Genomic DNA, 13,090 nt, shown 5'->3' on the forward strand with positions numbered 1-13,090 from the left:
TTTGACGGTACGGGGTGACTTCATGTCAATCACCGCCTGTACCTTGTCTGGATTTGCCTCTATTCCCCTTTGATCAATTAAGAAACCGAGAAACTTTCCAGAATCAACACCAAAGACGCATTTCTTAGGATTTAACATCACTTTATGCCGTCTGAGGGTTGAGAATGTCTCCCGGAGGTCAGCAAGGTGATCCGCCTGTTGCTTGGATTTGACTATCATGTCATCAATGTACGCCTCCACATTCCTCCCGATTTGATTAATGAAGACCGTATTAATCATCCGTTGGAAGGTAGCAGGCGCATTCTTCAACCCAAACGGCATCACCGTATAACAGAACAACCCTTGATCAGTGACGAAAGCCGTCTTTTCTTGATCTTTTTTCCACAAGGGTATCTGATGGAAGCCGGAGTAGGCATCCATGAAGCTCATCAAGGCATGACCGGCTGTTGAGTCAACCAGACTGTCAATCTTAGGCAGCGGATAGCTATCCTTCGGACATGCCTTGTTGAGATCTGTGTAATCTACACACATCCGCCATGTACCATTCGGCTTCTTGACGAGGACAACGTTTGCTACCCAATCCGGGTAGTAGCATTGCCGAATGAACCGGGCATCAAGGAGCTTCTTGACCTCGGCGGCTGCCGCCTGAGATCTTTCCTCGCCGTGGTTCCTTTTCTTTTGCCTAACCGGCTTTTTCTTTAGGTCCACGGCGAGCTTGTGAACAGCAAGATTCGGATGTATACCCGGCATCTTGTCCACTTCAAAGGCAAAGATGTCTTTGAATTCTTTGAGAAGTTGGTGCAACGCTACGCCCAACTCCCCTAAGGCAACCGTCCCCACCTAGACGGTTCTCTCTGGACGGCTGTCATCCAGGATGAGGTCAGCGTTTTCACCAGCCGGTTGGGGACGAAATTCATCTGATCGCTCCCCAATCAGTGATTGCTATTTCTTGCCTTTTTTGGCGGCCAAAGGAGGGTCCGCCTTTCTTTTCTGGCCGGCTGCCATAGGAGCAGGCCTGGCTTCCAGGCTGACGAGGGTGGGTTCCTCATTGATGTCGGCTGTGTGTATAGTCGGCTTGACGGCTGTGAGATAGCACTCCCTTGCCGTCTTCTGATCACCGCTCATGGAACCTACCGTCCCATCATCCCTCTCAAATTTGATCAACATGAGGGAGGGGATGATGACTGCCTTGGACTCGTTGAGGGTTGGATGACCCAGGATCATGTTGTAGGCGGTCAGTTCCTCGACCACCAGGAACTTGACCACCATATGTCGTCCTTCCCCCTTCTCGTCCATCCAGATGGGTAGGTCAATCCTCCCCATCGGATGCACAACTCCTCCCCCAAAGCCAACCAAGGGGTGAGGAGCCGACTACATGCTACCAGGCTTGTATTTCAGCTTTTCTAGGCACTGGTAGCTGATGAGATCAGACGAGCTCCCGGTATCTATAAGGATGCGGCCCACTCGCTGATTGGCGACCTTGCATTCTACGACCAAAGGATCGTCATGAGGCCGCCTGACCTTGCCCCAGTCCCTCTCAGAAACGAGGACTTCAGGGAAGGTATCCGGCGACGCCTGACTATCATCCACTGAGTTGACCAGACGCCGGATATTGTCTTTAGCCCCCCGGATGGTTTGGCCCCCTCCGGCAAAACCGCCTGCTATCGTAAAAATTTGTTCTTCATCCGTATCAAAGCTGGCAGCCGGTTTCTTGGGCGGATGCCCTTTACTTTGTTTGGCTCCGCCCTTGGGCTTTACTACATAGGACCTCAGGGCCCCCTCATCAGCCAGACGGTCCAGTTTCCGCCTGAGGGTATAGCAGTCACTGGTGTCATGGCCAATGTCCTCGTGGAATTGGCAATACTTGCTCTTGTCCCGACTGCTGACGGGACTTTTCATGGGAGCCAGCTTCTCAATGGTCATCCGGTTCCTGACCTCCACGAGGATGGATGATGGGTCTTTGTTGAACTCGTAATTTGGGACGTACGGTTTCAACTCTCTCGCTTTCTTCTGGGACGGCTGACCAGTACGGTCGGCTGCCCAGACTTCCTTTCTCTTGCCCTTATCTTTGGCAGCCGGCTGGGCAGGCCAGCTGTCTTTTCTGTCGAACCTTTTAGAGTCCGTCGGCTGTCTAATGGAGCACAGCTCTGTCGCCTGTATATAGGCTTCAGCCTCCATCAGTGCTTCTTGAAGGGTAGCAACCCTCTTCCGGACGAGGTCAAACTTGAAAACTGACCCGTCCTTCAGACCCTTGAAGAAGTCTGTATAGGAAACCTCATCCGTCAGGCCGACTATCTGAATTCGTGTCAGATTGAACCGCCTGACGTAAGACTGAAGCCCTTCCTTTTCCCCCTGCTGTACTGCCCCTAGATCGAGGCTGGTTTTCTTGGCGGGAATGTTCATGGAGAAGTTTGACGTAAAGAGATACGCCAACATTCTGAAAATGTTGATGCATCCGGCTGGGAGGTTGCCAAACCACCTCTGGGCTATGCCCTTGAGGGTAGCCGGGAAGCACTTGCACCAGACGGCATCGTCCAACCCCTGCAAGTACATGAGGTTGGTGTATGCCATGAGGTGGTCTTCCGGGTTGGTGGTACCGTCGAAGGTACCAACCAGCACGTTCTTAACCTTGGCCGGCTGAGCCGCCTCGGCTATTTCTCGGGAAAAGGCTGACGGCTGTTCACCCAGGTTGAGCAGCCGGAGCTGCCAGTCGGCTGACTGGATTGGTGTCGCCTGACCTCCAAAGAGACCCGGCTGCATGTATGGGGATCCATAGGGCATGTATGGCGGCTGGGGCGCATACAGTGTCGGCTGGATCATTTGAGGGCCAGTGCGTGCGGAAACTCCGAGCGACTGACTTCCTCGATTTGTCTCCGAATGCTTCATTGAAGTATTACGGAAGCTGTCAGGGAAGGTCGACGTGGAAGCCGACCCAGAGAAGCTGCTGACTTCGCCTTTCCTGGATTAAAATCCGGGCGTCGGAGTAAGTCTTCTTGGACCCATCCGGCTGTACTTGCCGGATGGCCTTCCGCTGCCCTGATTCAGGGAAACGGAGCCTTGAAAGATCGATTTGGGGCCCATCCGCCCCCTTCGGCTTAGGGTGCGGAGTAGGCACCCGGTCTTTTACTTGCTTCTTCCCGGAGGGAGAAGCTTTCTTTGCCGCCTGCCCCCTCTTTGAGGGAGAAGGCTTCTTAGCCGCCTGACCCCTGTTGGAGCCAGTAGACTTTTTGATGATGTCCGTGATCTCCCCCTTGAAACTAGTCATGAATTTCATGAGCTCGTCTCGGGTGACGGGGGCTGAGCCCTCCGCCGCCTGGGGTACCCCAGCAGGCTGGCCGGCTGGGGGGTCATGGGCTGCATCCAATCCCCGTTCCCTTATTTCTCGAGAATGGGTGTTTCGCGACCTGAATGACCCGTCTGGGGCCATATAGGTGTCGACATCATTATCGTCACCACTGCTTGGGTCCGTGTGGACCTCGGCTTCGACCATAGGCCGTTTGCCATCAGCAGGCGGTACATAATCGGAAGTCATCTTGGAAGTACTCTCCCCACAGACGGCACCAAATGTTTCGGGGTTTTTTCTGTGTCCTGCGGGAGAGTTACAATTCCGAGACTGGCTTGCTGACCGGCTGTACCTGCAAAACAACGAAACTCCGGTTGGGTGGAGTTCCGCCTCCGACGATCAAATTAGAATTCGTTCGAAGTGAATAGTGCGGGAATTAAATGGTTTTCTCTCTGATTCAGAGAGAATAAATGCTTGTTTGCTTTTTGTGTTTTTTTGTGTTTAATTTTCTGAATGCCCAATAAATGAGGTATTTCCCTCTATTTATAGGGTTGGGGAACAGTGTCCCTGCCAAATGAGGATTAGCCACGTGTCAGCTTGGGATTGGCTCCCATTGACCCTTTCTGGGACTGACACGTGTCAGCCTCTGATTGGGCCACGTGGCTTGGGTAATATTACCCTAAACAGTTTGAATTACAGTTATTTATTTATTCGAATGTCAAAAATAATGTTTATTAATCTTTAGTTAAGATAAATTATGAAATTATGCATCTTATATCCCCAAAAAGTGGTACAACCGTAAAACTTATATAAGATGCATCTTATATCTAATGAGCTAGATTTCGATCCGTCGTTAATTATAAAATAATTAAGTTAATAATATTGATTAGAATTTAGAGTGATACAGTATAAGAAATTGTTTCCAGCTACAAATTAGTAAATTACTCCTATTACTAGTAGAAAAAAGGCCAGGTAAAATGCAGCAAAGGAATTGCACCAGTTGTAATTGTTCACGCTCGATTCTCCTATTGTCATTTCATGGAGACATACTAACTTTTGAAGAAAGCCCATATTGGATAGAAATATCATGAAATGCTAATAACATATTGTATCATGAGTTCATGACCCAAGATCAATTATATGTGAACAAGAAATGTAAACAACAATACATCTACAAATCAATGCTAATTAAGTATCATATGCTTTCACATACAAGATCAATGTCAACGAAGGAAACGATAAAAAGTCATTCAAGTTTAAATCTCTCAACAGACGAGAAATTTTAAGTCTTGTAGCCCAATGCAACCTCCAAGGAGTATAACATGTTGGGTACAAATGGGTGTTTGTATGAAATTGGAATAAGAAAATGACAAAATCATAAGGTACAAGGCTAGACTTATAGGTCAAGGTTATTCTTTGAGCTTTGATACGATAACATATTCACTAGTGGTAGATACACGGGATTCCTCATTAGCTTATCAGCTTACAAAGGACTGAAAATGTATCTTAAGGATGTTATGACTACATACCTCTATGGACCATTTGATACCGACATCTAGATGGAGAGTGCTTAACGGACCTGAATTAGCTATAGCTTTGAGGTCTAAATCTCATAATTTACATTCCATAAAGCTAAGAAATTCATTTATTATTCACAACAATTTTCAAGGATGCGGTTTCAAATTTTATGTGAATACCTTCTTAAAGGAGGGTATAAAAATGACCAAGTTTGTCTCTATGTCTACGTCAAAAAAATCAGATTTTCTCCTTGAGTTGCATTAATTGGTTCAAAAGGAAAGGCTTTATCAAATCAACCTCTAACTATGTCTCTAACAATGATGGGCTTGTAGAAAAACTTGTATTTAGGTCAAGGTCTTTTCCACAGAATATTAATCCTAATTCCAACAAGATGCTCTAAACCTCTACAAACAAAATTAATTTGAGGAGATTTGTCAACAATTATCATTTTAACGACCACAATTGAAAACAACTACCTTTAAATTTATTTATTTTTGAAAAAACTACCACAAAAACACAAAAGCTTTAAGTACGTAGTACTATCATATTTAGTTTTTCTGGCAAGAATCTCCGTTTTGGGGGACTATGTAAATGTAAATGTGTTTTTGTGGTAGTTTTAAGAAAATTAAAAGATAGTTGTTTACAAAAATGGTCAATTAAATAGTAATTGTTGATAAAATGAGTTAAGATAAGATCATGCATGAACTTGCACTATACACAAACAAAAAGATGTATGTGTTGTACAAATCTAGTTTGCTTCGTTGTCAAATTACTCACTGTAACCAATAATAATACAAAAACAAATGTGTTCGTAAATAACAATTAATAAAACTATCAATTGTCTATCTTACACTTACAAGAAGTTGCAAATAGTTAAAATTTCAACAAACTACACAACCAAGATTCCAAGAACATGCCCTTTCCTCCCTTACAAGATTGTGTAAGATTGTGTAACCTTGGTTTGTACAATATTAACTTATATCTATGGGTGTTAATTTGGGTAAACAGTTCGGGTTTGGGTTGGGTTTATCAGTTTCGGGCTATAACGGGTTGAAATGATTAGCGGGTCGGTTTTTAAAATCATCGGGTAAGTTCGATTTGGTTTTTTTTATTGCGGTTTTTATTCGGGTCGGGTCCTAATCGGGTCGAGTTGTAGTTGATCCGGGTCTTAATCAGTTTGGGTTGAACCAGGTCGGTTTGAAAATAGGTTTAGCCAGTTTAAAGTGGGTTTCGGTTCAAAACAATTCGGGTCCTAATCGAGTCGGGTTGTAATCGGTTCGGGTCATTATCAATTTAGGTTAAACTGGGTCGGTTTGAAAATGGGTTTCGGTTCAAAACAGATCGGATGAAATCGGGTCCGGTCATTATCGGTTCATGTCATAATCGGTTTGTCAGATAATGGGTAGGAACGGGTCATGTTATAATCAAGTTAAGTCATAAATAAGTTAGGTTTATCGAGTAGTGGGTTGAAAAGGATCTAATCATAAACATATTAGGTTACGGGTTGTAAACGACTCAGTCATAACAGGAAACCGGTTGTAAACGATTCGGTCTCAATGGGTTACGGGTCGTAAACAGTTCGGTCTCAACGGGTTACGGGTTATAAATGGTTCGGTCACAACGGGTTACGCGTTGGACCAGTTCAGATTTATCGGATTTTTGCCGAGTTTAAACGGTTTTCAGTTTAAAATGGGTCTGGTTACTATCGAGGTCAGACGTAATCGATTCGGGTTGTTGTCAGGTTGGGTTGTAACGGTTTGGCTTGATAACGGGTCAGGTTAGTAACGGTTCGCACAAATTCAGTACAGTTCAGTTGCGGGTTAGAAAAAAATTGGGTCGGATCGGTTTTCGATTTTCAAAAATGGAATTTTAACGATTCAGTTTCTTTTCGAATCGGTTCAAAACAGTCAAATTTAACGATTCAGATTAGAAACTTACAACACTACTTATATCCTAGATTGCTTCATCTTTGTACAATTGTACACAATGGTCAACTAATCACGTATCAAGATTAGTAGTTTACAATTATTGATAATCTTTTGCGTAAAACTAAATAAAAAATCCAATATGGCACCAGGAATTAAGGATATGGTCAAACTTTTAAAAAGACAACAAGATAAGAGGCAAGTCAAATTTTACAACTTTGTTCAACACAAGTTGCAAATGTGAATGACTTTGAATGTAATTGCTTTTCATGAAGCGCCCACCAATCAATTAGACAAAACTTATAACAATGTCCCTACAAACATAGAATTATTTTATTACATTTTATTTACTACTATTTCATCCACTCTCTTTTAGTTGTAACGTTTTGACTTTTACGCTTGTCAATGCATAATTCCAATTCTCTATCTAATTATAAATCAATAAAAATATAAAAATTTTATATTGTGAAAATATAAAATGAGACGTATCTAACAAGATTTAAAATTTCACATAAATACATTTTGCCCAACGTATAGACCAACAAAGGTAGTTAAATGGTCGAACGTAAATAGTGTAAATTTCGTAACTAAAAGAGAATAAAGGAATATAGAGGTTCACAACTTTTTATTTAAGATAAAGAGAAGACCGTACCGCTAAAACTTCTTATAGAACAACCTAGTCCGGGTTTGCAGGCATGCCGAACAAGATCCAATCGGAGCAAGAGAAAAGGGTAAAACAAAAAAAAGTCATTTTTCTTGCAAGTTGGGAGTTAAAAAAAAAAAATATATACATATATATAGAAATGGCCTGAAAGTCTCCAACAACCTGAAAGCTAACATGAGTACTTTTGGGAAACAGCACTACCAAATTATACCACCAAATATGCGTTGACTTTTGAAAGCAGGGAGGTTCTCAAACTCTTTATGAGAATTTTTTCGTATGTGAACGAATTGGGTTTTCAATTTAACAGCTTGGAAGATCTTATGCTTTATTACACACGTATCCCCACCTTAGTCATATCCTCGTACTGTGTAGGATACTACTGTATCCATTCTGGCATTCCTTACAATGAGAACTTGATCTCATTTCGGCTATGTTAAGTTCATCTTAAAAGTTGAAGGTTATGGAAAATTAAGTTCAGATTATAGTAATGGGAATTAGACATGAGCCAATAAGTTTGAATAAGAGGCAACTTAATTTCAATTTGTAACTAATTAAAAAAAAAAAAAAATATTCATAGAGTTTTATTGATTAAAAAAAATTGCACTGATTAACGGTTATAAGTATTACTTACCCGTTATGGCTACTAAAATGTTATATATAACCCCTTCTATAAACTTATGCTGTTATGCATGACATTAAGATAACAATTTTGAAATAAAATAAAGTAATAGAAATTTGTTTCATGCACGAAATGAGAAAGAAGAGGGTACACTCAAATTGGACAGACCTTAATGCTCGACTCTACAATAACCATAATATAGAGGTAACAATCTCAAACAAACCCCGAACTACACAACAAATCCCTACACACACACAAACAAAAAAAAAAATCCAATAGGAGAGTTGACATGTATTATTGTCTAACAAATAGGACATGACATACATAGAAGGCAGAGAATAAGGAAAACTCAAAATGCAAGAAATTGGTGTCATATCTCTATACAACTAGATAAATTAGCGCTCCATGCAAGTCAGTTTGAAACAATTTTATTCAAGATGCAAATCCTACCCTAAATGAAGGCACTTAAAGAGGATGTAATGATGTATTGCTTCCCTAATTCCAGCAAATGGTTACCAATTACAAAAGTCAAAAGTATCCAATATATGAACCACAAAATCACCACAAAAAAATAAATAAATAAAATAAGGTTAATCTTCTTGGTTAATATAGGTGCCACATAATCACAGCAAAGTTAAGAAGCAGGCTACCAATTAAGTTAAGGGGAGCACTAATACAGATAGGGCTAAAAGGGAAATTTGGTTGGTTAAATCATAACAAAATAGATAGGTGTATAGTATGATAGATAAGTACACATTTGCCAACAAACTAATGATGTGCACTTGAAGCCTTTCTCCTTTTAAAGTTTGGAGGAATGTCAACTTATCATAGAAAGACTTGAAGCCACCCCCTCTAACCCCAACAAACCTCTTACTGGTTTATCTCTGTACCAGCATCATTAACGTTTGATCAAAAATGGAATTGTCACTGTATTGGTGACAATGCTTTTTAGGAAACAATATCGTTAATTGACACGCACTGTGTACTCTCATTCTTTTTGTTGCTTGGACTCTTCATATTACCTCAAGTGTTTGTGTTGGATTCCTCAACACTCTACACTTCATTTTGGACCATAAACATGAAAAAAATTCGACAAATAGAAGAGTTCGACGCTTTGACAAGCTTATGTCCGACACAAGTACACGAGTCCAAGCAACAGTCAAAAGCTGGATGATAGTAAGCACCTACCAAAATTAAACATAGGACTTTGACAGAAGTTATGCCACAAATCATAAATTAACAGTGAAATCATGTACCTCAATGAGCTAGAATAATCAACCTCAGTGTGACTCTGCAGTAGGCGTGGTCTGTGGCGTACCAAATCTATGCAGTCTTATATCTACCGAGCCTGTGTAAACAAGCAGAGAGACTTATTCTGAAGACTCTCAGGAAATACCCTTTTTAATAGGAACAGAGAAGCAAGGAGGCAACTTTTTACTTTGCACACATAATAAAGATAGTCGCTTGAGCTACTACATATACTAACATAATTACTCTAAAAATGCAGCACAGCTGCACAGAGCATTGTCCAGAGAAAGAGGAGGTAAGTATACAACCTCCAAGGGGAAGACAGAATTGTGCCAAGGTCACTGCTACAGAAGGAGGAGATTATGCCTCTATGCTCCCAAACAATCCAATACATGAGCTAACATTTGCTCCTTAAGAGAAGTTCCAATATTGTATGTAAATCAGAGCCAAAACCACAAAAAAATGTCTTTTGTTTATGACAACAATTGTGCCCTTAAAAAAACAAACTTTCACAAAGGTGAATGATATGTAAAAGATACTACATAGGAAGTATTGAATATAATGAGTTATAACATACAAAGCTGTGAGCTGTGATAAAAACAGGTTCTAATAATAGCCAAGCATGTACAGGGTCCTTTTATACATTAGACTGAAGCAAAGGCTTCAGAGGTCGATAACCTAATAGCTTACATAGATACCTAGATACATGCTTCATATCTAACTTGCCCAAAAATGCATGCTAAACAAGTAACAAGCGATGACCTGCAATATAACAAGAGCTTCTTCCGCAGATAAGCATAACAAGGAAAATACCAATAGTGATACTCCAAAGAAAATGGATAATAATCGTTTCAAAGGTAATCATGCCGAGAAAATCTTATACGTCTATAGAGTGTTAGTGTAAAATGGGCAATCTCCAGCATTATAATTTTACAATAGCATATTGACTTCTATTAATACAAAAGTATCAGGAACAAGCTTACCTATATTTACATTCAACCCTAAATCATCAAAGTCAAAAATGATCAGAAGGTATTAGCTCCTGCCTGCTGAAGTAAGCTGCTCAATGTGTTCCGGAAGATTGTGTAACCAATATCTCCCATGATCTATCAATCTGCTGTCTTTCTCTTTCAATCCGGATTCCTTTCTTTCAGACTGAACTTCCTGTACATCAGATGAACCCGGATTTTCAGTCAAAAATTGTTCCCAGAACATATCATTTACACCCTGTGGCGCTGCAGGAGCATTTCCAGCTTCTTGCTCCTTCCGTGGTTGGGGTGGATCAGGAGCAACTATGCTAGCTGTGACAGGAGGTTCAGAATTCACGTCAATTCTTGATGAACTAGACGGAAGATCAAGATTCAGTTGTGTATAAGATATTGCTGGACTCTCTACACAAGTAGTGGACTCAGCAAGCTCAATGGATGAATTTCTCTGCGCACATAGAACCTCGATATCCTCAGCCACATTTTCCCAAAACGTCAAAGATGATTCCATCCTCTCCAACAGATCAGTGTCGAGGTCTAAACCAGAAGAATCATCAGGACTTCCTCTCCTTGATATTCTCAAAGCACCCATGCTATCCTCGTTGATTGTTTCATCATGTAAGTAGTCGGGCCTAGAAGACACCCTTCTCTTTCTATCATGGTTATCTACTTGAGGCACAGCAAAAGCAAGCTCGGGTTTCTTCAATTTCTGAGCAAAGAATGAAACAAACTTATGCTGCCGCTTTTCCATATACTCCATGCGCTCTTTCACAAGCTGCACTTGAGACTCTAAAACCTGCTCCTCCTGCCTTTGCCTTTGGGACTCCGCCAGGAGATATTCCCGCTCATGTTTCAGTCGCTCAATATCATCTTTGTATTTCTGCCTCTCGGAATCAGTTAATGGATTCGAGTTCACCTGTCCATGAAGATTAGTCAACGAGTGACTGTGAACCGGCTTGCGTCTGTGTATATTTTTCAGAAGATGTGATTGCCCTCTTATAAAATCGTCATTGGCAAACTCCCATTGCTCAGGATCCACCTTCCTGAAACCCTGTTTCATGAACAGAATAAACACAATCATAAGGAAATACTCCTAAAAGGCTAAATCTGCACTACATCATCAAAACAACGCGAAAACTAACAAGTTTTACAAACTGAATATTGAATATGACTTACATAAGTGTTCAACTGCCTAATGAAGCTTGAGAAATTGTTGTGTTTGAAGAACCTAGGTAACAAAACCCTGGAAAACTCAGGGGGATTCAACACAATAAAGCTCTTATTAGTCGAACTCCACGAAACAATGGAGTCAGTGGTGGGATCATCCACCATTTCATAAGTCTTTGTAAGGAAAGGAGGCAAAGCATTTGAACCACCTTGAATTTCATCCATCATCATTATAAACAAACACAGACCAAACCTCCTGTACCGCGAAAATCACCAAATGAACACTGATCATAAGAACCCACAATTCAACCACAATAACCAATATCCCACAATACCAATCATACCCTAATGATCAAAATGCTCAATCTCATTCACATTAACCCCAAAAAAATATCAATACCCAGAATCCGAAATCCAAAACTTGATGTTCATGAGTCAAAAATGAGCACCATAGTTTCAAATCAATACCCAAATTAAACCCATCAGCTAAAATCGAATTAGAACAAATTCTCTGACAATATTCCAAGCAGAAAGACTACAATCTAAAAGAATAATTTTGTGTAAGATTGGATACTAAATCACACCAATCTCCAATCAAACAGAATCCACTTCCAGCAATTTCTGCATAAAACAAGACAAAAAAATAATACAAGTTAATCTACCATTCATGAAAGCAAAAATTGAGGATAAAGTAAGGAAATTTTTTTTTTTTTTAAAAAAAAAGTCGTTAAAAAGCAAAACTGATGTACAGCAGAACCTTCAAACTGAAGCCAATGAAAATATTTAGAAAATTGGTAACATAGAAAGGTAAAAGAAAAGAGCTTACCAATAAGAAAAATGCATACAAGGTGTTCGATGTTTTGCCTCAGCGAAAACCAAAATAAATTTACGCAAAATCTCTAACCCCAAAAAAGTTTGAATAACCCAGGTGAGTTCAGAGCAGATCAAGACTTAGAATTCCAGAAACCAAGATAAATTAACTCAGTTAGAAAAAGGGAAACTTTCTAGGGTTTATAATTCAGAGAGTTTAATAAGAAAAGGAATCGTTTACTTGAAGAAAGAGAGAGATAGAGGGAGAAAGAGAGTATATATATATATATATATATATATATATATATATATATATTATATATATATATATATATATATATATATAAATTCAAATTAATTCATGTGATTTAATTAATCAAATATTTCCTCTATATTTTTAACTTGCAACGCACCTTTTATGTACGTAATTTTAGGAGATTAGAAGTGAAGGTAAGTGAGCGATTTTATTAAAATAATTTTAATACGAGAATTAGAGTAGGGTTAAGTATCAATGTTGCCCATTTTTACATTATATAATCTCGACCTCAAAGCACGTGTCAGAAGGCTGTGTTGCAAGTAAATAAAAACGGAGGAAGTTTGTCTAATTACATCATTCCATTTGTTTTAAAATAAATGTCTCACTTTGGTTAAAGCAACATCAAAGATTAATGTGATGTATGTAAATTGTTTCGGGGTTTTTTGTCCCTCGAAAGAGTTACGTCACCAAGACTGATTTCCCGCCGGCTATACCTGCAAAACAACGGAAGTTCCGGGTGTTCGGAGTTTCGCCTCTGACGATCAAGTTAGAAAGTGTTCGGAGTGATGTAAAAGTGCGGAAAGTTAAATGAGATCTTCTCGGATTCCGAGATT

At 40.2% G+C, this 13,090-nt stretch overlaps 1 protein-coding gene across 1 annotated transcript; it reads right to left on the reverse strand.

The window, feature by feature from the left end:
• Window positions 1-10,079: 10,079 nt before the first annotated feature.
• LOC110736449 (heat stress transcription factor A-4c-like) lies at window positions 10,080-12,479 on the reverse strand. Its single transcript, XM_021916668.1, has 3 exons — window positions 12,237-12,479; window positions 11,420-12,031; window positions 10,080-11,294 (listed from the first exon to the last, which is right to left on the reverse strand). Exons 2-3 carry the CDS (start codon window positions 11,639-11,641, stop codon window positions 10,293-10,295), a joined length of 1,224 nt encoding a protein of 407 aa, XP_021772360.1. The 5' UTR covers window positions 11,642-12,031; window positions 12,237-12,479; the 3' UTR covers window positions 10,080-10,292.
• Window positions 12,480-13,090: the final 611 nt, after the last annotated feature.

The sequence above is a fragment of the Chenopodium quinoa genome, unplaced genomic scaffold, assembly GCF_001683475.1.
Source record: "Chenopodium quinoa cultivar QQ74 unplaced genomic scaffold, ASM168347v1, whole genome shotgun sequence".
Taxonomy (NCBI): Eukaryota; Viridiplantae; Streptophyta; class Magnoliopsida; order Caryophyllales; family Amaranthaceae; genus Chenopodium; species Chenopodium quinoa.